General features: G+C 39.9%; 1 protein-coding gene across 1 annotated transcript in view; it reads right to left on the minus strand.

The window, feature by feature from the left end:
• SRGAP3 (SLIT-ROBO Rho GTPase activating protein 3) overlaps window positions 1–23,291 on the minus strand; it is a 291,016-nt gene that overhangs the window by 109,205 nt on the left and 158,520 nt on the right. The window contains 2 exon segments of the mRNA XM_042449920.1: window positions 10,002–10,130; window positions 14,251–14,436. Of these exon segments, the coding sequence (XP_042305854.1) occupies window positions 10,002–10,130; window positions 14,251–14,436 (315 nt within the window).

Below are 23,291 nucleotides of genomic sequence, written 5' to 3' on the forward strand. Positions count from 1 at the left end.
GTTTATTCCTTTTATTGCCAACAGCTGACTTCATCTGAAGAATTCTGAATCTATAAGAGATGTTTAGTCAGAGCCCATGTATGTATATATACCTGATACTTTTGAGCTGCACTTCATACATCCAGAAAGTGGATTCTAGCCCATTGTTCCTTATGCCATAATAAATATGGTAGACTTCAAAGTGTCCTAAAACCCTTCACCATTTTTCCTAAAGTCACAATTAGATACAGTTCTCTTCTCCAAGAGATGGTCCAAAATATGGCAGCCAGATTAGTCACTAGGACAGCTAGAAGTGACCACATAATACTACCTATAATGAAATCTCTTCACTGGCTGCCTATCAGATCTTCTCAGAGGATCTTCTCAGCTGCCACTCCCAAACTATGGAATGGTCTGTCATAACAGATCCAAAACATTACCAACTTTGACAGCTTCAAAAAAGCTGGCAAGATGAATCTCTTCTGACAGGCCTTCCAGGAATGTCTCACTCGGTCACCCGCTGACTTGGTCCCCATACAAAATATTCTATGTACCCACCTCTCTGTGTTATTTGATTGTTTTAATAATGGGGTGTTATTTATTGTTATAAGGGAATTTTAATTGTTGTGTTGGTGGGAGGGACAATAGGTTTATTTTATATTGTTGTGTTTTTATGTATATTGTACACCACCTTGATCCTGATGGAAAGGTAGGATATAAATTATTATTATTATTATTATTATTATTATTATTATTATTATTATTAGTGTTGACAAAAGCAAACAAACATATCACCTGTCTGGACCCAAAGGCAAATTGTACCAGATAGAGCACAGACCATTCTTCATAGTGAAGTTGCCTACATGTTGTACTACAAATTGCCAAATTAAAGTTCCTTTAAAAACAAGATAAGGAGTGTAAATCATCCAGGCATGCATGCCATCTTTTAATTTGAAATGTCTACTCTGGACTAACTGGACTCACATTCTCTACTGACAGTTTTGGCCCAATGATTTATACCAAAGAAATTCTTTCATCTATAAGCCTTCTTCAAAGGAAAAGTATTAGTACTTGGATGTGAGACCACCAACAAATACCAGGTGATGTAGGCTATGTATTTCAGATGAAGGAACTGACATAATCACCTCCAGACTGATCAGGAGGTTGGACCTGATGGCACATCATGCCCCTTCCAGCTCTATGATTCTATGAGAATTCTTTGCCTATGAAAAACCTATGAAATTTGTGGAGTCACCGTAAGTCAACAGGCAACTTAAAGATACACACATACTTACATCCCTTGGCAAGCTCATAACCAGGAGCAATTCATGGTTGGCCAGAGCCAATGCCAAACTACCAAAATATGGGAATGTACTCGATTTGCAAATAATAATAGGTAACTATGCAGTTTTGAAACATCTAAAGAGCTAAATGCACTTCTGCTAAAATTCCCTTGACTAGATGTACTCTTTTATAGCCATTTTAGGCGTCTTAATGTTTGCTCTAGAGGGTTTGGATATACTCTGGAAGTTAGAGTATGAAATGTCTTTCTTTTTCTTTTATTTTCTCTTTTTTAAAATATATTTTAATTACATTCATGTATTATAAAAAAAGAGTTATCACTCAAATTGCAAATTCTATGCATCACTCTCTAAATTAACTTTTCTTTCATGATGCTTCCCACCTTCAGAGTGAGTATGAAATGCTTTTCTGAGAAGAAATCAAAATTTAATGCAGCTTGGAGTGTGTAAGCTATGATCAAAAGAGTAGTAGTAATTGAAAGCTTCCTCAAGAAAAACCAAATCTATAATATCTGTTGCTTCAACCAAAGATGTATATTGTTAATATTTTAAATCTTACTATCAAATTCCTTAACTTCTAAATCCTATCGCAAAGTCATGATCAGTCAAATTCCAAATGAAAGACAGACACAGAAAACAGACATGGCCTCACCTGTTCCAGAACATGTTTTAAAAAGCTCCAATGAAGTCTAATGTTGGATGGAAATAAAAATGAAGACTGTGCTAAAATCTCAATTTGGCAGTAGACTGAGCAGAAACTCATTGTGGGTGAAAAAGGAGATGAAAATCAGACAAAGTACTTGTTTCCTATCTTCTGGAATTCTTCCATGGATGAACACTGAAGACCAAACTATATGTAACATTAAACATGTAATTATGTCATACACATGCTACCAATAAGAAAACCACAAGAGGAGGATTGAATGGCATCAGAATCATGGCATGGGGTGAACTAGATTTTAACTGGTAGCAAATTAGTCTCAATGTCCATAACAACAGAGCTATGGAAAGCTAAATCACGGTCATCCCAACACAGAAAAACAAATCCTACATGTCCCTTAGGAGCTTTCACACTATACACTATAGTTCTGCTTAATCGTCATGGCTGCATTCTATGGAATCCTTGTGTTTGTCATTTCGGGAGGCACTTGAGCTCTTGGACTGGGGGGGGGGGGAACCTCTCATTAAACTGCAAATTTCAGCATTCCACAGGATGGAACCATAGCAATTAAAGTGGAATCTCAACACTATAATTGTGTAATGTGAAAGGGCCTACAGATCCTAATTGGGAAAGACCCATGACTAGCCATGGTTCACTCCCAACAGGTCAGACTCAACATGGATGGTGATGGCCGGTAGCTGCTATAGACTAGCACAATAAATTGGAACAAGAACTCCAACCACACACACAAATAACTCTGCCTAGTTGTGGAAGGGAAGCTGCTAGGCATCAGAGCAGGCAACAAACCAAAATAATTTCTGTTCTGTCTATCCTCAGATATACACACTGAAAACTGGAAGACTGTACATATATTCTATACAAGGTAAATTTAATCCTCTAGAGCAGTAGCTCCTAACCTTTGGTCTCCAGCTCACATAATTCTTGACTGATGGCTAGGTTGGCTGGGGCATATGGGATCTAAAGTCCAAAACAAATGGAGGACCAAAGTTTGGGAACCATTTAGAGAATGCATCCACATCTGGAGAGAGGTGAACTACAGCACTGTGATTCCATTAGGTCTTGTCTTGCAACATAGAAGACACAAACAAAGTTGGAAGAGATTTCTTCCTTCAGTCTCATCCAAAGTCTCTATGGGCCAGAACACATGGGCCAAAAGGAGTGACTTCCAGCCACTTTGGGGATGTGCCGTTTAGATGACCCATGCCCCCAAGGTGGCCAGAAGCTGCTCCTATCCAAAGGAATGGAGAAAAAAGGAGTCATTTTAAACCCACTCCTGGCCATGTGGTTTGGGACCTGCAGCAACAGCCCACTTTGGGAGCTGGCCATGCAGTCACTGTGGTCCCAGTCCAAATGTGGCCAGAATGGCAGCTGTCTGCTCCGCACCAATGATACCAGTCAAGTCAGCTGCATGCATTATCACTTCCACCCACCACTCTGACCACATCTCTCCTGTGTTGGCATCCCTTCACTGGCTCCCCCTCCCTTTCTGCATTCAGTATAAGCTCCTGCTGTCGACATTTAAAGCCCTTCATGGACTGGCCCCTCCTTACTTATCAGACCTTCTTTCTCCTCACCTTCCCACCAGGGCCCTCCGTTCAGGTAGTCAAGGGTTCCTGTCTCAGCCCAGGATTTCCTCTGCCCCATCCCGGATTCGCCCCTTTTCACTTGCTGCCCCTCACTCCTGGAACCTTCTTCCCCCACAAGCAAGAGCCATCACTTCTTTAACTAGTTTCAAAACGGAGTTGAAAACCATCCTGTTCAGAGAAGCCTTCCCAGGCATTGCATAATTGTCGCTTACTATTTGATGTTCTTTTGGTGACTGTTTATCAAACCATTTCCTGTATTGCTATGTACTGCATATGTATTATCCTACTTGAGAGTATGTATTTTCCCTGGAAGAAGATTAACCATCCATTATGAAGCCAAGCCCTCCCTCCTGTCCATCTGCCTTAGTCCAGGCCTTGGAGGTAGAGAGGAACTGCTGGACCTCTTACCCTTTCCCGCCACCACTCCCTTCTCCTTCTGTGTCATGTCTTTTTAGATTGTAAGCCCGAGGGCAGGGAACCGTCTAACTAAAAAGATTGTATGTACAGCGCTGTGTAAATTTACAGCGCTTCATAAATAAAGGTTAATAATCATCATCATCATCATCATCATCATCATCATCATCATCATGGCCATCCAGCACTACTTTATCTCTGATATAGGAAATAGTTATAAAGAAATAAACACTGTTGCACACCTCCTATCCACAACTGGCCAAAGTATTTTTCCCTGCTGCATCTTCCTTTGCCCTGTCCTGTTACAGAAGATTCGCTCTTTCCTTTCACCTCACCCATTTCTCAAATATACTGCTCTCCTACTTGAGTGAACAGATTAAACATAAAAACATATAAGCCACAGTTTGCCTGTTATAGGCTTGCAAAATCAATGCATGCTAACAGCACTCAAACTAGAAGCTTAACACCAGAATATATGTGCTGGTCTTTAAAAGGGTTTCAGTTATTCACAAGAATTTCAATCTCTACTAACAAAGTTTATCTGTTATAATCCTTAAACCATGTTAATGTACTTTACAATGATACAAGGCAGGGTTATATTGTATCACATCTTATATTACATCATACACTCTGCACCCAAATATTCCCCAGAAGATCCCCCAACCCTCAGGAACAGGTTTTGAAAGTGCATAAGGGCTGCTGGGGAGAAACTGTCCCCTTTCCCATTCCAACAGAAGGAGCTGTGTCAGAGGAAGATTTCACAGAATATTCTCCATGAAACAATGTGGTTAAGAGCTTTACTGATATGGTAGACTAAAAAATGACTATTCAAATATATCAGATATTGCCTTTTAAATTTAGAAAAGATGCACGCCAAACAATCTGTCAAAATGTAAGGCAGAGTCAGAGATTAGGAAATGCTATACTGTACAAGTGATATCGGACTCCAAAAATAATATTTAGAATATAAGAACAACATTAATCAGTTTCTTGTTCCTATATTCTAAAGATTCAGTTTGGAGTCCACATTTAATTTCTATTGTATTTGGTGGACCTGCTTGAAAATTAACTTGACAGAGAAGATTAGTGGCTGGAATTCACGATCATAGTTACAAATGTATAACGTCGAGTTTTCCATTTGTAATAGATCCATATTCACAGTAGCCAGCATGCTGTATAGGGGTTTGAGTACTGGACTACAGCTCTGGAGACCAGGGTTCAAATCCCCACTTGGTCATGGAAATTCCCTGGGTGACCTTGGGAAAGTCACACTCTCTCAGTGTGGGAAGGTAACAGCATTTGGTGCAGTCATGCGGGCCCCATGACCACCAGAGCAGTCCTTGGACAGTGGGTAAATGCCTGTACTGCAGCCAATAGATAACCAAGTTCGGAAGCTTCAATTGGTTCAAAATACGGCAGCCAGATTGGTCATCTAGGTTTGACCATATAACACCTGTATTAAAATCTCTTCACTGGCTGCCAATCAGCTTCTGGGCCCAGTAAAAGGCATTGGTTATTACCTTTAAAGCCCTACATGGCTTGGGCCTGAGTTACTTGCAGGAACGCCTCTCCCAACATAATCCGCCCCGCACACTCAAGGGGCAGCCCAGTTGGGGAGAGCCTGGGAAGGGCTGGGTTTGCAGTCTTTCATAACTGAAGTACTTTGTAACTTTTGCCATTTCTACAGTATTCCACATTTTGGTAAACAGATGTTTTAGTTTTAGTGTCATGCTGTTTCTTCATTGGTTGCAGTCAAAATCTTTGCAGCTGACAATATATTTGATACTGGCTTGTATATTTTTCTTTTTTACTGAATCTTTCAAACAATATGACAGGACACTCTAGTAGAAGGAGCAGGAGTTAATGTGTTTGTTCCCTTTTTCTTCATGGAAATCCTTCTTTTTAATAAAAAAAATCAATGTATTTTGTTAAAAATACATGGTTGTTTTAAACTAATACCAGTATTGATTGAGATTCTAAATCAATTGGTTAGTGAAACACACTTAACTGAATACTTAACTATACAAGAATACAAGAATACTTAACAAGAATAGTTGACTAAGTAGTGTCTCCTGGCCCTATCCACCCCCAATCTTTATTTACCATGCATTTGCTGCTGCTGCTGCATTTTCCCCTCCCTGTCAATATTCCCCAGACATTACAATTCATAATAGTCCCCCAACCCTCAGAAACAGAGTGGACATGTCTCATCAGCAGGGTTGCCCATGGGGCAAGATCAACTCGAGGGCAGTTAACAACACCAAAAGCAATAAAGTAGTGAGGAATGTAATGGATAATTCAGGAAGTTATTTTTCCACCAGGGCAATGGTTGCCAACAATGAAATGCTGCAGTGAGTACTTTACTATGATGAATAACAATAATGAATTATTTTTACAGCAACTTTCTACACTGGTTATTGTTATCTAGTTAAATATAAATGAAAGGTAAACACATTCTTTTAACAAAGCAGGTTATAAATAATATATTTATATGTAAAAGAACTGGTATATCAAAACTTTAGAAACACAATTGGACAGTCTGACAGTGCCTGTTGTCAACACAATTTTTTAATTCATACTATGACTATCCCTCTTTAGAAAGTGATATGGATCACACACACTGTTAACTTGGAAGCTGGAACCAAAGTTGGTTTTATGAGATACAATGATATAATCTCTTAGCCCTTTATAAAGAACTTCTGCAAGAAAAATTCTGATGATAATTGGTTCATGTCAATGTTTACTGAAAAGCAGAAATTTACAGCGCTTTATAAAGGATAATAACAATAACAACAACAACAACAACAACAATAAAAATAATAATAAATATTCAGTAGGTCTTCCTTTCAGGTATATATGTGCAGGATTACATCCTTAGTACCAAATTATCAATCTGGACTGGCAGGAACATTACAAAACCTCAGGTGTACCTCAGGGCACTGTCTCAGAACTGCAGCCTGGTATCTTTTATCAAAAAAGGTTTCAGGTACTGAAACTGGGTACTTTTGCATGTGAAGCAGGGACTTCTCTATACAGTGGTACCCCGGGATACGAAAACACTGCGTTACGAAATTTCCGGGATACGAAAAAATTCTATAGGAAAAAAACTGTTCCGGGTTACGTTTTTTTTTTTTCGGCTTACGAAAAAATTTTTTGGTGCTTTTCGGTGCTTTTTCGCACGAAATCGCGGCTTCCAGCGCTAGCGCCTATGGCTTTTTCGGGTTGCGAAAGATTTCGGGTTACGAAGGGCGCCGCGGAACGGATTATTTTCGTAACCCGGGGTACCACTGTATAGAGATCCAGTGTGGTGTAGTGGTTTGACTGCTGAACTTTGGCCCTAAGCAAATTGGAAAGATAGCACAAGTCAAACCTATATTATCCTGGCTCCCAAGTCCTGACCTGGGTCAGTCCATGAGCGGAGCAGTGATGGTCAGCTATTTACATGCTCACCTGCTTCTGTGTCATGGACTTGCTACTGTCATCTACCCCATACCTGACTCTGCCATTGTGTCTGGTGAGAAGACTCCTTTCGCTGCCAATAAGGGCAGAAGCAGGATGGCTGGCTATACTCACATGACAAAGGTCTTCTCAGCAAATGTGATGGTGGAAGCAGGTATGGGGTGCATGGGGCCATCTGGTCTGTCAACTGTTCCTAGATACTCCACAGCAAACAGCCAGTCTTTTTAGACCAGTTTAAGGCCTCTTTGGCCTGAGATTTGGCCAGGTCCACCAGATCTGCATCCAATCTGCCTGGTCCTGGCCCAGGGCTAATGGCCTGTATCATCTGGAAGGACAATGTGAGACCGAGGAGAGCATGGACCTTTTGGCCCCATGCATACAGGCCTTGTGATTCTGGGATTCTGGAGACCTGGGTTCAATTTTTCTTCTAACATGGGAACCCAATGGGTGACCTTGGGCAAGTCACAATCTCTCGGCCTCAGAGGAAGGCATTGGCCTTTTGAATAAATCTTGCCCAGAAAACCCCATGATTGGATTGTCATAAATTAGAAATACCTTGAAGGCACACAACAACAGTATTCTTGCTCCCTTACCTTAAGGAGCCGAAATTAAAACAGAATTGTCCAAGTACAAATAGTTTGTGCCTAATTCAGAGAATCTAGTATTATTCTTTGTTTACTGGGTACAATGCCGTTCAGAAGTGGAAACATTATGTTGTGGAAGAAGTCTTTTATCAGATATTTGGGCATATTTTCTTTCTATGACAATTCTTGGAACTTTGCCGTCTAAGGCTCTTCTTAAGAACATTACGCATGTATGAAAATCTGTTCAAACAAACAGCTCTTCTCTTGGGGAACCTGAAATTAGGACACACGTATATAACTCATGCATGCTTAATCATGCTTTGCTTTCTCGAGCAAGCAGAATATATAATTAGGCAAATTTAGTAGCACTGAATCAAAGACGTTTTGGGTTAAGTCCCCTAAAGGGATTTCCTGGAGTGAGGAAGAAAAGCCATCTGCTGACTCCAACTGAAGTATCAGAAAGGAAATATACTGGAGAGGAATGGCAGTAAAAACAGCTAGAGCTAAACTGGCATTCCACAGCTCTCCAGGAATCCAGAGCCTCAATTCCATAAAAGAAAGAAAAAGTATCACTCATGAAAATATAGGAAACCCAAAGGGCAAATAAGTAATAAAAAAATCATATTCTGTGTTTATGTTTACGGTACATTGTCAAGGGTTTTTTTCTTCCTCTCCCAGCTTGCGAACAAACAAAACCTTGAAGAACAACAACAAAACACTGTGAGTTTTCAACAGCAAACCAGTTTAAAGCATCGCTTAAGAAACTGACACACACACACCTATCAAACAACATCTGTAAAATCCTGAAATCCTCCTAAGGTTTGGATGTCATATATAAAACTTCCTTTTTAATTCTAGCATGGAACAATAAATATGATTTAGAGGATTAAATAAGATTAACTTCTGATGCATTTAAGTGACATTTAAACCACGACAAAGGCTTCATACACAGATCTCTATTATTTATAGGACCATTACAAAGCTGCAATCAATTTATATCCCACCAGCAAGAAGAAATTCCATACTGAAAGATATACTAGGCTTCATGACAGATTTCTTAGCATAAACGAGCAGAAAACTTATTTCTTGAGTCACTGGACTGAATGAGTGAAAGAAAACATAACAGTCTACCTGACAAGCCATTTTCCAGCCTCTAAATGTTCTGCAAGGTACTTTAATAAGTGCCATCAGCTCTTCTTACTACTGTCCAATTGAACCACCCTCATGATAGTCCCCAGTAAAACTTTATACTTTATACTTCCCCTCTTAGTAAGTTAGTCTTCCTGTTCCTATGTGGATTGCTCTTACCTGACTGCTTCTTTCTATTGGCCTGCTTAGTCCCTACTCCTTTCTTCTGCTCATGTTACCTTACCTCTTTTCTTTGCTACAGAATTTGTGTTAAAATAGCTATACACTACAAAACACTACTCTAGTGGGTGCGGACTCTCCTTCTTTGGAGATTTCTCAACAAAAACTGGCCATCTCAGGAGCACTTTAGTGGTGGATTCCTGCATGGTAGGAGTTTGGATTAGATGGCTCTTGCAGTCTCCTCTATGATTATATTTATTTTTTATTTATTTCAATTATTTATATCCTACCTTTCTCTCACAATGGGGTTCAAGGTGGGTTCTATGATTTGTAATGCCATACAACTTCCACTATTCAGACATCTACACTCAGCACATTATAACATCTTCACATTCAACTGTGGCTCAATACCTGGCTTACCAGGATACAGCACACACTGTGGGATTCTTTCCACCTCTCTACCATCCTCATCCCTTATATAAAACAATTTTGAAAGGTGCTGTATCCCTGAAGATACTGATAAACACACATGTAGTTATCCCAAAATGATGCTTGACACTTTGTAACACTATGCTTTGTAACACACTGCAGCATGACAGAAGCAAGAGAAGGCAGAGGGCAAATCTGGCAGTTTGCAAAGAGTTTGGAGTGCCATACATTAAGAAAAAAGAATCCCTCAAGTACTCACATCAATCAGGTCTGAGACATCATGGATGTAATATTTACTGACTGCTGCATTTGTGGCTGCTAGGTTTAGCAGATAGTCATTCCTAGCTTTGGTGCATTTCAGTTTATTTTCAGAATACTTTGCTTGCCTCTGAAAAACAAAAAAATGATACACACATCTAAACAATTGTGAATCAGTCATACCACTTCTCATATGTTCCAAATATGTTTCTTACCACATGACCTACCATAAAAATAGCCCTGCTGGATCAAACCAAGGGCCTGTCTAGTTCCCACAATGGCCAACCACATCCCTATTTGAAGCCCACAATAAGGAAATGAGTTCACCAATATTCTCCTACTCATGTCCCATAATGACTATTATTCAGAGTTGGGATATAAATCTTTGCTTAGTTCATTCTCACATGCAAGAACTAATATTTTCAAAAAAAATTCTGCTTGCAAGGTTACAAGAATTTTTGCCATTTTTTCAATGATTTTTTGCATTTTGCAACTTTTGTGTGAAAAACCGATGGATGCAAAAGTAAGGTCTTTGCATAGAAAAGCACTACAAAAAACATTCTCATTTCTGAAGAATACGTGTGTGTGTGTGTGTGTGTGTGTGTGGACACACCCAAGGATTTTTTTTTAATACAAGTTAATTTTTTAAAAAAAAGTCTTGAAATGCAAAAACAAAACAAAACAAAAACTTGTAGGAGTTAACTCTTTTCTCAGTATTTCAAGAATCCTTCTTCATCAAGAGAAGATACATTCCACATTCCTAATTTAGGGTCAAGATGCTCCTAATGCTGCATGCAAAACATATGGATAATGACAAGTATTCACTGCTAGCCTTACCCTCTAAGAATCTGTGAACATGAACGGTATGTAGCTTGCTGCATTTCTGTACAACGAATTGTTTCTTTGATATTATGAAGGAATGTAGTAAGTTTTGTTCGGCAGCAGCAGCAAAAGCAGCAGCAGCAAAAGCAGCAGTAATTTATTGCTGAATATGCACCATGCAGTGAGCAGTACATTAAGTATATTCTACTTCAGTATATGTGCTACATTTATAAGAAACATCCTGCATACTTAGACAGTGTCTTGTGGAGAGGCTTGGCATTAATCACATGAAATTGCTGGTGGAGTACAAGCTATTTTAGAGCTGATAGGTAGCCAGACTTTTGAATGCAGAATTGCAGATACCATGTCCAGCATTCAGTGCTTCTCCATTACATACACTGCCCACTCTGCAACATTTCTGAAGGATTGCTCAGATATTCTGTACACAACTCTCTGTTTAAGATAAATTGAGGGAAAGCAAGTTTGTGGTACAAACTGCCATATTGAAAAGCGTCCAGCTGCTCTATCATACCCTCACAATGTAGTGAATTTTATGTGCTGAAAAGCAGCCACAGGATGCATAGAGGAGACATTTGGTATACCATCACACCAGCTAGCTCACAGAAATTTATAGGAAGTCTTCAGGATTTATTTATTTATTTCATTTGTATGTCACCTTTCTCCCAGAAGGGACCCAAAGATGACATCTTTAATTTGTAGCCCACCCCCATGCATTCCTATTCTTTTCTTCCATCTTTTTCCTTACTCAAAAATCCACTAAGCCAAAAAGATGGAATAGCTATACAATGCCTTTCAACTGTGAATGACAGGAGTTCTCTGTCCAAAAGCAACCTTCATGTGTTACATAAGGATTCATTTACATTGATATGGGTGCAAGTAAAAAAAAAGCTCTCTATTAGGGAAATGTGCAGCAAGCAGCAGGTTTAACTAGTACACTGCCAGAGATGCAGAATGAGGCAAGGGATGCCATAAATACACTGACCTGCCTCCAATTAGTAGTCTGAACTAGAGTGGATCTATTGATTTATATTAGGCATTGACTCTTTCCTGTGTTTCAGATTTCTGGCAGTCAGATTGTTCAACTTCAGAATATAGGGAAAGAAGTTGATTTTTAAATATTCTATCAGGAAGGATAAAAAGGGATTGATTCAATCAAGGAAGCCACAGCCTTGATTTTTTAAGAACTGAGCAAGGCTATTAATAACCCTGTATCTTAGAGATCCCTCACCATATGGTTGCCATACACTGAAGTCAATTTTGATGGCACATAAATACAATTATGTAAGGGAAAAATGTATATCCAAGGAGACCATTATAACAGAAGGAGCCTCCATGGCAAGCAATGCATTGGGATAGCCCAACCACAGTGATGCATACACTGGAGTTCTTCAGATTCAACTGCTGCTGTTTGTGGGTCTGCCTTTGCACTGACCTTGAAATTGCCTATCAAGAACATATTATACCATTATGAAGGAGTTGCACCAGTCCTGAAGTAATTGCAATGACTGACAATACACCACTGAACCAAGTTCAAGGTGTTTCTGTTGACATCAGAAGCCTTACCTACCTGAGAACCTGGGCATCTGTTGAAATAACTTCTCTCTTAATGATCTGCCAGGATATAAAAACCTGGTGGTAGTGTTCTGTTGCTATTGCCACATTTGCCAGGGATTTGATATGAGGAAACCTGAGATAGCCTTCTATTGATACAAGTGCTCCAATTTAGAAATTCCCCCCTCCTTCAATTATGATTGGCATAAAGTAACAGAAGCTTTCAGCATTGAAGATCAACTTACTTACACTGGCTTTGGACTGAATTTGTGTCACCACATTTTGTAAGATGCTTTTCAAGAGAGAAAATGATCAGCACTGTTTTTATTGTTTTGTAGACTGACTGCAAGGTTTTAAAAAAAATTTCTTGGTATTGTATCCTACTTTGAGATTCTCTTACAATAAAAAAGAGGCAACATATTGGTAATGATCACAGTAGTGATTATGGAGAAGAAATGCTTTTTTGCTGACCATTACCAACTTTTCTATTTAAGCTAGTATTGAGGACCACACTGGGCACATAGTTAAGGAAGCTAGGCACTAATCTCCAACTGTTTTATAATCTAATGTGTTATGGAACATATTGTGGAAGATGGAGGGTGGGAAATCCTATGAACACACAGTGAAATTTTCCACAAATTAGTAGACTCTTCATGCTGTCCCATCTGCTCAGGTAGTAAGAATCAATATAGCAGCAATTTCCTAAATGCCCTGAAGGCACCAGATCCTGTCTGATCTTGGAAGCTAAGCAAGGTCACCTCTCATTAGTATTTGAATGGGAGACTGCCAATGAATACCAGGTGTTCTAAGCTATATTTCAGAGAAAGGAACTGGTGTTAACCACTTCAAGTAACTTGAAGGCACACACAGGCTCCATCTGCACTGCAGAAATAATCCAATTTGACACCACTTTAACAGTTATGGCTTAATGCTACGGATTCCTGAACACTATAGTTTGTTTGTAGCACCAGAGCTCTCTGACAGAGAAGGCTAAATGTTTCAGAAAACAACAGTTCCCAGAATTTCATAGCATGAAGCCATGGCAGTTAAAATAGTGTCAAACTGGATTATTTCTGCAGAGCAGATGCAACTACAGACACAATGTACGGAACTCCCTCCTTTCACAAACATAAAAGTCTCTTGGATGCTAGGCCATTAAACTATCTCTTAGATCTTGGAGATTCACTCTTAGCAGCTATTGCAGGACTATTTCATTAACTGGGGTGTTCACACCAGATGACTCACCCATTTTTATTTTGTTTTGCTTTGTTTTGTTTTCTGAGCCATCACTCTCAGGAGGTCTTCCTTCCCTCCAGCTGCCCTTTTCAACTCTCCTTGTGTTGAGCAATTTAATAGCTGAGCACATCAGGCTCCAATGATGTAAGGCACCCCCTCTGTGAAAGTGCTCTACAATGTGCCCCCAGGCTCTGCTTCTTGCTGAAAGTTGCCTGACTGACTGACTCAAAGCTCTAGCTACCTGCTGTCTTTTTGGCATTTCTCCACCACTAACAAGAAAGAAAGAAGGAAGGGGTTTTTTTTTAACAGTCATCCCAAGTATAGCTTCAGTGAATATGTATAGAAGAATGCTAGCCCTAGCCATTCAAATCCATTCCAGGAAATACCAGTGTTATGTGAGTGGCCAAATATTATCAAGCCTTGGACATGAGGCAGTTTTGCAGTTTGTGTGGGTGTGGGTATAAGTGTATAAGTGTGGCCTCTTTTTACTCACACTTACATTCACTCTCTTTCATTCTCACAAACATACACACATAGATTATAAAGTTGGCACTGGCATCCTCCTGAAGATCTATTAGTGGCCATGCTACCAGCTATGTAAAAAACCTCTCCCCACTCACCTTTTCCTTCATCTTCTCAATCTTTTTGACTGAGCTGCGGCGCTGGGGCCTATCCTCATGTCTCAGCAGGTTCACACTGATGTCTCCTCCTTTGTTGAATTGCTTCTCCTCTTGCTTTTCAGCTTCCTTCAGTTTACTTTCAGCGCTGATGCTCTCAGCATGATACATGTGATATGTTTTCATTACCTACATCCAAGAAAATTCAACATGTCAGTGTGCAGAATACCACCACCACTGAAGTTATAACAAAACAGTGAACAAGTTCAATGGCTGCAAATGATCAAGTGTGTCCCAACCAATTACACATTTCTATTTTATTTGACAAAGTATTATGACTGTGATTTGACCTCATGCAAATCATTTGATGCTCATTATTACAATTTTCATTTAACAGAAGAACTGTGGATGAGATACTGGCCTGAAAAGTCTGTAAGTAAGACAGTTTCATACATATGTTATACTTTTGCTTCTGTTTACTGTTTGACAATCGCTTGAGTTTATGATACAAGTGGAACTAGTCCAAATCTTTTTTAAAAGTACAGAAAAAAGGAAGGGAAATTAATTTTGAAATGACAACAGACCATGAGAACAGCTTCTACAGTGGACTCCTTTTCCTGTACTCACCACAAACACAATACAGTGGTACCCCAGGTTACGAATTTAATTTGTTCCGCGGCGCCGTTCGTAACCCGAAAGATTTCGCAACCCGAAAAAAGGCTTTCCGCTAGCGCTGGAAAGCCGCGGCTTTTAAATTTCGTGCCAAAAAGCGCCGAAACACACCAAAAAAAATTTCGTAACCCGAAAAAAACATCGTAACCCGGAACAGTTTTTTCCTATCTATTTTTTTCGTATCCCGGAAATTTCGTAACGCGATCAATTCGTATCCCGGGGTACCACTGTATGTTTTGTCAACCCAATGAAAAGAGATTAAACCATAAACATCTACACAACACCCACATGCACATGAATACAGCTACCTTCAATAATGTTCAGGATTCCAAAACCCAAATTAAAAAAGTACTTTAGATATGACCTTAGTGTGTAATTTAAAAATATATAAATATCATAGACCCAAGAAGAGGTGGGACCACAGAGGATAGTGAAGGAGAACTTAAATCTTTCCTACCTCTACTATGACCTCAAAGAAAATGGCTACTTTGGAAAGAACAACTTCATATTGAATTTTTAGAAAAATTACCCAGGTGCAGACAACCAGCTCTCCTTGCAACTGCATTTGCCATGTATTCTGTTTATCAGAGAAACAAGCCATGCCATTAGGAATTGAAAAAGGCTTATAAGATGGCACATGTAGAACCAATATCTGATCATGTCATCTTCAGATACTTCAAACTTAACTGAGAGAAAGACTGAGATGGGATTCTTGATCTAGGATGGAACACCAATAGCTTTCTAAATTTTATCATCAATCTTTTATCTTTGTTGAGAAGGTTTCAATTCAGGGGCTTCTCCAACAATTGATAAACACCACTGGCACAAGAGTATAATCACAGCAAGCTGCCTAGACCTGCACACCTCCTCCATCAGGATATGATCCAAACCTCCATAGAAAAGTAATATATCTACCAATCAACCAAATGTACTTCAGTGCCTTTTTTTTAAAGAAGGGATTGAAGTGAGAGCAAACTGGGATGAAATGTGAGACAGTACTTAGAACACCCTTTAAGGTTATCCAGGTCAGGAGTCATACATTAAAACTGAGGTGACAGTCTTGTTCTATGATTTCTACATTTGGTTGGCAAAATACATCATAAAATTTAGTGACCCAAAAATGTATCTGTATAGAATTTTGATGATGAGAAACCTTTGGATAGGTTAAGGACAAACAATTCAAAATTTAATCCCACAAGACAGCCTTTGCAGTTCTGGTTATCTGAGAGTAGATATACAGCCATCTTTAGAAGGAAGTGTTCCTTCACTCACAGACTTAATCAAAATCACAATAGGGCCACCAGTCAAAACACTTTCCTAGAGAAATCAGATCTAGCTCCAATGGCTCTTGCCCTTAATCACATCCAGATTAGATACTTTTAATAATCTCCACCTGAGACTACCTTTGAAGACAGATTCATTTGGTTCAAAAATGCATCTGACAGGATGTTAACTTGGGCCTGTTACAGACTGCCAAAATAAAGCTGCTTCAGGTCTCTTTGGAGGTATGCTATTTAAATGATGCATGGGTCCTATGAGTCCAGAGGTCGAACCAAAGCCACACTCCATTCCTAAGCACTGGAGTGCAGCTTCCAGATTCTTAGGATGCATGCATCATTTAAACAGCATACATCCAAAGAGACCCGAAGCAGCTTTATTTTGGCAGTCTGTAACAGGCCTTAGATTTGCAGGTTGGAACATACAGTCACCAATGTTATGTCATCTTCATCTGGCTCCCAGCCAGGCTCAATTCAAACGGCTTGAGTAAAGTGCACCATTTCTGAGAACAGTTTCTACATTGGTTATACAGTGGGCCATTGTTATCCGCTGATCCATGGATGCTCAAATCCCATTAAATACAATAGCATAGTAAAATGGTGCCACTTACATAAAATGGATAACCAAGGTTTGTTATTTGGAATTCATACTTTTTGGAATATTTTCAAGCTGTGGATACTTGAATCAGTGGATAAAAAATCCGTGCTACATTCAGTGCTTTTCCTTTGTGGGTTTTGGTGGCTTTTCACCTCTAAAGTCTTGACCATCCAGGTCAACCATATCTCAAGAACGATCTCCAAGATGCAAACGTGCATGTGTAAATGTGGCGTCTGCAGTCAGGAGCTGTCAAAGGTATGGCTGGGGCTGGGAGGGGCTAAGACACATGGCATTGTTGTAATGACATCAAAATTATGGAACCTCATTCTCAACGTCTACCTGGATCCATGCATAGTTGCCTATTAGCAGATGGTTTAAAAAGCATATCTTTTAACAGACCTTTTTCAGGTGCTCCTTGGTTTGCTCAGAATGCATTTATATATTTTTTTTCTTTTTTTAAAGGCAGCTCAACTGTTATCATTTCTGATTATCATTACCAGTATAAGTTATACTGTTAGATGCCTTGATTTTATTGAAAAATAAATAATAAATATTAGCAGCTATTCACTCCCCCTTTCCTTGCCCTACACAGACAACACAAGACTGCTTTCAAGACTGACTTCCATCTTCCATCCAGTACTCTTCGTGCATCTATTTCAGACTTCAAATACATTCTACTGCAGCTGTTTTATTGAGGAAGGAATTGTAAATCCCCAAAGGAAAATTAAGATAGAACACATGTTTGTGGGAATTACTAGGACATTTTAATAAATACTTAGAATATTCATTTTTAAGCAGTCGCATAGAAATATGTTTGAGAATTTTGTAAGTTAACTGCTGTGACTATTTTTCAGGAGGCCAATAACTCTTGAGGGCCTAAAGACCCTAAAGGCTCCAGATCCCATTTGATCTTAGAAGCTAAACAGGGTCAGTACTTGGATGGGAGGTTACCAATGCTATTGCATAAGAAGGAATTGGCTTTTTCCTCTTAAGTATTCCCTTGCCTAAGTAAACCCTATGAAATTCATGGGGTGGTCATAATTCAACAGGCAATTTGAAGGCAGAGAGAGAGAGAGAGAGAGAGAAACCTTCTCCTCTGCTGAAAATATGGAGAGAGACATCTTTGGCCTAGAGCATACCTTGTTATGTAACATTTAACTGTCAACTAAAATCTGATCAGAGTCCCAAAGGACTTAGGCTGAATGTGACCTAGCTGGTATTTGCTGTCCACTTTTCTTTCTTTCTTTCTTTCCTTCCTTCCTTCCTTCCTTCCTTCCTTCCTTCCTTCCTTCCTCCCTTCCTCCTCCTTCTTCTTCAATGGCTTTGGAATTAATGGGTAGATTTGTCCCTTTCTATGCCACTCTTGCACTGCTTTGCAAAGTATGTGTACTTACTGGTTTCCCCTGGCCCACACAACCATTATCTACCCCAAGGTTTAGAAATGTAGATTTAAAAACACCCCAATACTCATTATTCTTAAAGGGCATTGCAATCAAGTGTGTTACTTTTTGCCTCATTAGTATGCATTACCAAGTGTGCTCTGCAATAAATAAAACAAGTTATCTATTTGTTGCAAAGCACTCCAGGCAGTGCATATTAAATAAAACTGTTTCTAGGCATCCTGCATGTTGCATAAAAATAAATGAGTTTTCATGGCACTGTTGGCATGCATTCCTCACAATCCTCCTCTTCAGCCAGACTATGGGCACTGTGTGTAATGTCAGGAGTGTGTGTGTGTGTATGCTGGAAACCACAGACTATCAGGCACTCCTTGTGCCAAGTATATAAGCTCCTCAAATATGTTTGGGAGCACACAGAATATGGGTTTAGCATGCACAATATGGAAATACTAAAAGCACAGCATATAAAGTAGCTGTGGGGGGGGGTGGGAACCCTCTGAAGAAACTTGCCAAGAAAACCCCATGGCCTTAGGGTCACCGTGAAGGCATACAGCAACAACATATGCACATCAGTTACATCTTTTCATCCACAGTCTGATTTCTGACATCATGTCCAAGACAAATAATATCCACCCATGGCACTGTTTCACTGGCCATTGCTGTGTTTTTTATGTTCTGCACAGAGAAGAGATGGGAATTAAATATGAAGCCCTCTAGATGTTGCTAGTCTACAGTTCCTAGCATTTCTCAACACTGGCTAGGACTGGTAAGAGCTGCAGTCCCCCAACTTCTATCAGCCACATGATTCCCTCCCTGAAAGAGAGTAAGAAATAATCTCTGACATTCCAGGTGCCACAGTATGCACCATCCAATACAACAACAAAAATGGCCTTAATTTTCAAGTGACTGGAGCACCATATCATGTTCCTACCTTTCTCTTTCCTTGGATTAAGAAAATGCTTTGAGGTTTTTGTTTGCTTATTTAGAAAAATATACAGAGGCAACAGTGACTACAGCTCTTATTGAACTTTTGCCAGAGTAAATACCCTATCTGACAGGATCTTTGTACTTGCACAATAAAAAGTGAAGAGACTATGATCAAACACAGCAATTTTCAATTTTCTTTCTTCTGGCACCACATTCAGTCATGATCTGATCTGAACTACAATGCGGGATTTTTCTTGCTATCAACCCACCGTCTCTTTCCCTAGATCGGCAAAAATGGTTTTTAAAAAGCCTCTCAGTTAATTCACTGATTACATTTTGAAAGTTCAATTTAATGAAAACATGCAGTGCTAGTAAGAATCAAGCTTTTCTTAATTTAGTGAAAAAAGAACATCACAGCCCAGAAAAAAAATCTTCAAAAAATGAAAATCACAGCCCAGAAATAGCTACCCTGTTTGTGATCAAATCAATAAATACCTTCTCCTGCTGGTATCTAGTTTCACTGGTTTATTTTATAATGTTTATAGTAGCCAGACTGCAATATAAAACTCAATCTCCTCTTCCTTCTGCTGAAAAATGTACAAAATACACTGTTCCACACAAATGTACTAACAATCATTCCATAGATTTCATAGTCTTGCGGCATGATAATTTGTCAAGTACAGGGGCATTTCCTTCTCACAATCATAATTGTAAGGGCAAAATAGTAAAAAATATATATTATAGTGACTTAAATTCTGTCTACAGCAATGGTCATGATTCCCAACCACTGTCCTCAGTTGTAACCAGCATATCCCAACAACAGGTGCAGTTCAACATCTGGAGGGGAACATGCAAGGGATGATCCTGTCAAATCTTTTTTCTATGGACTTCCTCCTTTTTCCACTTCTAAGTCTGTCCCATGAAAGTTCTCCACGGAGCTTGATTTTCTTAACAGAAAAGAATTTGTACTTGTGTGTGTGTATTTCTCAAATGGATGTAACAACAAATACATGATCGTACTGACTGACTATACACAGTGGGGAATTGCCTATTTTTCAAAAGTTTGCATATTGTCCATTTTTGTCTGTCATAGATTGCACTTCAAGGCTGGAAAAGTACAGATTTCTGACAACAAATCTATCCACATTCATTTTTGTATTTGATCCAGGAAGTATATATCAGTAACATCTGTAAAATTACTTTTTTAAAAAATGATAACATTCCCATGTCCCTGAACCATATTATAACAACTCTTTAAATCTCGCCTTAACTGTCAAAAAGAGACCACGTTTAGTTTCTAATAGTAAATGTTAATTTTTAAAAAGGACTGATGTTCATCTGTGTCTGAGACAAAGACCTCTGTTCTTTATCACAGTTAAGATTACTTCCTTAAACGGAACTTAAACTTTTTAACTTAAAACTCGCAGCATGCCTCACCATTAGCAAGCCTAGTTAGATCCACTGTGAGATGCAGTCCAAGAACATGAAAGAGGGGTCATTATTGCCAGCCTTGTGTTAAATCTAGATTAAAGCTATATCTGCACTGCAGAAATAATCCAGTTTATCACCACTTTAACTGCTATGGACCAGTGCTACTGAATTTTAAAAATGGTAGCTTGTTGTGGCACCAGAAGGGCGCTCTGGCTCCCAGGATTCCATAGTATTGAACTGTGGCAGTTAAAATGGTGTCAAACTGGATTATTTCTGCAGTGCAGATGCAGCCTGAGTCAGGCTTACAGGAGACCAGATGGAGTCAATTAGATTTATGTTAGTCATGATTAATATAAGCCCCACTAGTTTCAATACCTCCATTCTAATTATAGCTAAGTCAGCATTCAACTCTACTATATTGGAGAGGCTAGTTCAAATTTTAACAGAAGTTTCTCCCTGACTTTAGGTGACAGAAAGAACTTTGAATGCTTTGCTTGAATGTAGATAACCTGCAATGTGTGATCTTTTCCCCAGCCATCACTAAATGTAGCCTCTTAAATGAGATCCAAATGCCAAGATGAATCTACCATGAATAACATATCGCTATGATTTATTGCCTTTAAAAAGAAAGAACTCAAACCATCCCCTTTCTAATGAGCCTTTAACGTTAGTGTTAGGATTTGGGCAATATCACACATGCTTATGCCTCACAAATTTTGGCTTGCTAGTTGTCTTGCTTTGTTCTGGAGATGCTGTTTTTGTCTTTTGTCTAGCCATAATAGGACCCCACCAAGGAATACAAGATGTTGTAGGTTACATTTAAGAGTAAGGCAATGGCCAACTACCTATGAGTATTCTTTACCTTAAAAAAACTCTATGAAATTCATAGGCTCACCATATGTTTACAGGCAACTTGAAAGCAAATAAACACACACAAGCCATAAATGTCTGTTTAATAAAGATTTAATTAGGGATTTGATTTGGTCCACTGAAATGTACATTTTTGGTCACACTTTGGTAACAGTTTCAGAAACTAGCAAAACATGTATCTTCTGGTGCAAAACAAAATAAAATGCTCCACTTGTTATTCTGAATCCTGGGCAATCTGAATCTCCTCCTCCTTCTCTCCTGTCATTCATTTCCCCATGATGCCTTACCTCTGGATACCTCTGCTACACTATCTTTGGTTCAGAATATTCCTGTTGTAATGAAACAAATATCCTATCGATAGGGTATCTATGGCACGCTACAGACAGGCACCCAAGTACGTACTAGGGTTGCCTGGGGGCGTCCGAACATTGTGGCGCTCAGGTGACGTCGTGAGTGCGCCAATGGTGCACTGTGACATCACTGGCGTGCCGCAAAAAGAAGCTGCTTTTTGCAGCTTGCCATTGCCAAGCCGCATGGTATATCTGCTGCAGCTTGCCAGTGGCACAAACGGCACCGCCACCAGACCATCCTTTAAGGACGGTCTGTAGCACGCCTATGATTTTTGCCATCAGCCACAGATATATTTGTAAACAGATTTTTAAATCACACAGCTCCAGAGCTCATGAAGTGACCAGAATTTTAGTCGTTAGCTGCAGAGGAGTAGAAAATATATTCTGGGATCCCATCCAAAAATGTACTGTAGCAGGAGAAATGTAAAAGATCACTCAGTGACAAACACAATCAACCTTAGCAGCAAAGCAGCCAAATAAAACATGTTTCACCATACTGCTGCTGAACTATTTGCCCCAACACCACATCAGAACACACACCTGCAGATTTGGCTCCAGTTGCAGGCACAATTGGGAAATGAGGCCAAAGACAAACAAGATAAAGCTCAAACAAGTTTGAGGCCAGAAGACCAAGCTCACTTTTGAGATGTAACAGCAAAACACAGTTTGCAATTATGTGAGTAAGGTGCAGAACAACAGACTTGAGAGGGACTCCAAGGGCCTTCTACTCTAACCCCCTGTCATACAGGAATACACAATTAAAGCATTCTTTGCAGATGGCTATCTAACAACTCTTTAGAAACTTCTACAAAATGAGAATCCACCACCCTCTGAGGCAGCCAAACAGCTCTTACAGTCAAGAAGTTCTTCCTAATCATTTAGGTGGGATCTCTTTCCTTCTAACTTGTATTTTCCATAGGTTCATGCTCTAGTTCTGAAGCAACAAAAAATATGGTGACTCCATCTTCTACAGGACATCCTTTCAGAATATATAAAAATGACTAAGTATCATGCCCATTGCTTTGATTGGCTCTAAAAATGAGTAAGATTGGAAAATAAAAGACTTTTACAAATTGAGGGGACAGATATGGATGGCATGCTGGGACTGTGCCTCTTGCCGGGCGGCCTCCTCCCGGTGGTTTCGAAGGTGCGCAGCTGCGCACCGCCCCGGGAGTGCCGCCCACGGACTTGGGGAACTCCGCGGCGGGGGACCCCCTTTTGAGACTCTGGGCTCGGCCTGGCCTTGGCGTTTGGCGGCCAGGTGCGAGAGGGGCCCTTTAAGACACCTGGGGGAAAGTTTGGGAGGAGCCCGCTGGTGAGAGCAGCGGGTACAAAAGCCGGGAAACCGGCCCTCCCGGACACGCCCCCCTCTGCCTCCTCGCCCAAGGGACCACCGACGCCGCCGACGCCGACGCTGCTGGGACTGTGCCTCTTGCCGGGCGGCCTCCTCCCGGTGGTTTCGAAGGTGCGCAGCTGCGCACCGCCCCGGGAGTGCCGCCCACGGACTTGGGGAACTCCG

The sequence above is a fragment of the Sceloporus undulatus genome, chromosome 2, assembly GCF_019175285.1.
Source record: "Sceloporus undulatus isolate JIND9_A2432 ecotype Alabama chromosome 2, SceUnd_v1.1, whole genome shotgun sequence".
NCBI classification, from domain to species: domain Eukaryota; kingdom Metazoa; phylum Chordata; class Lepidosauria; order Squamata; family Phrynosomatidae; genus Sceloporus; species Sceloporus undulatus.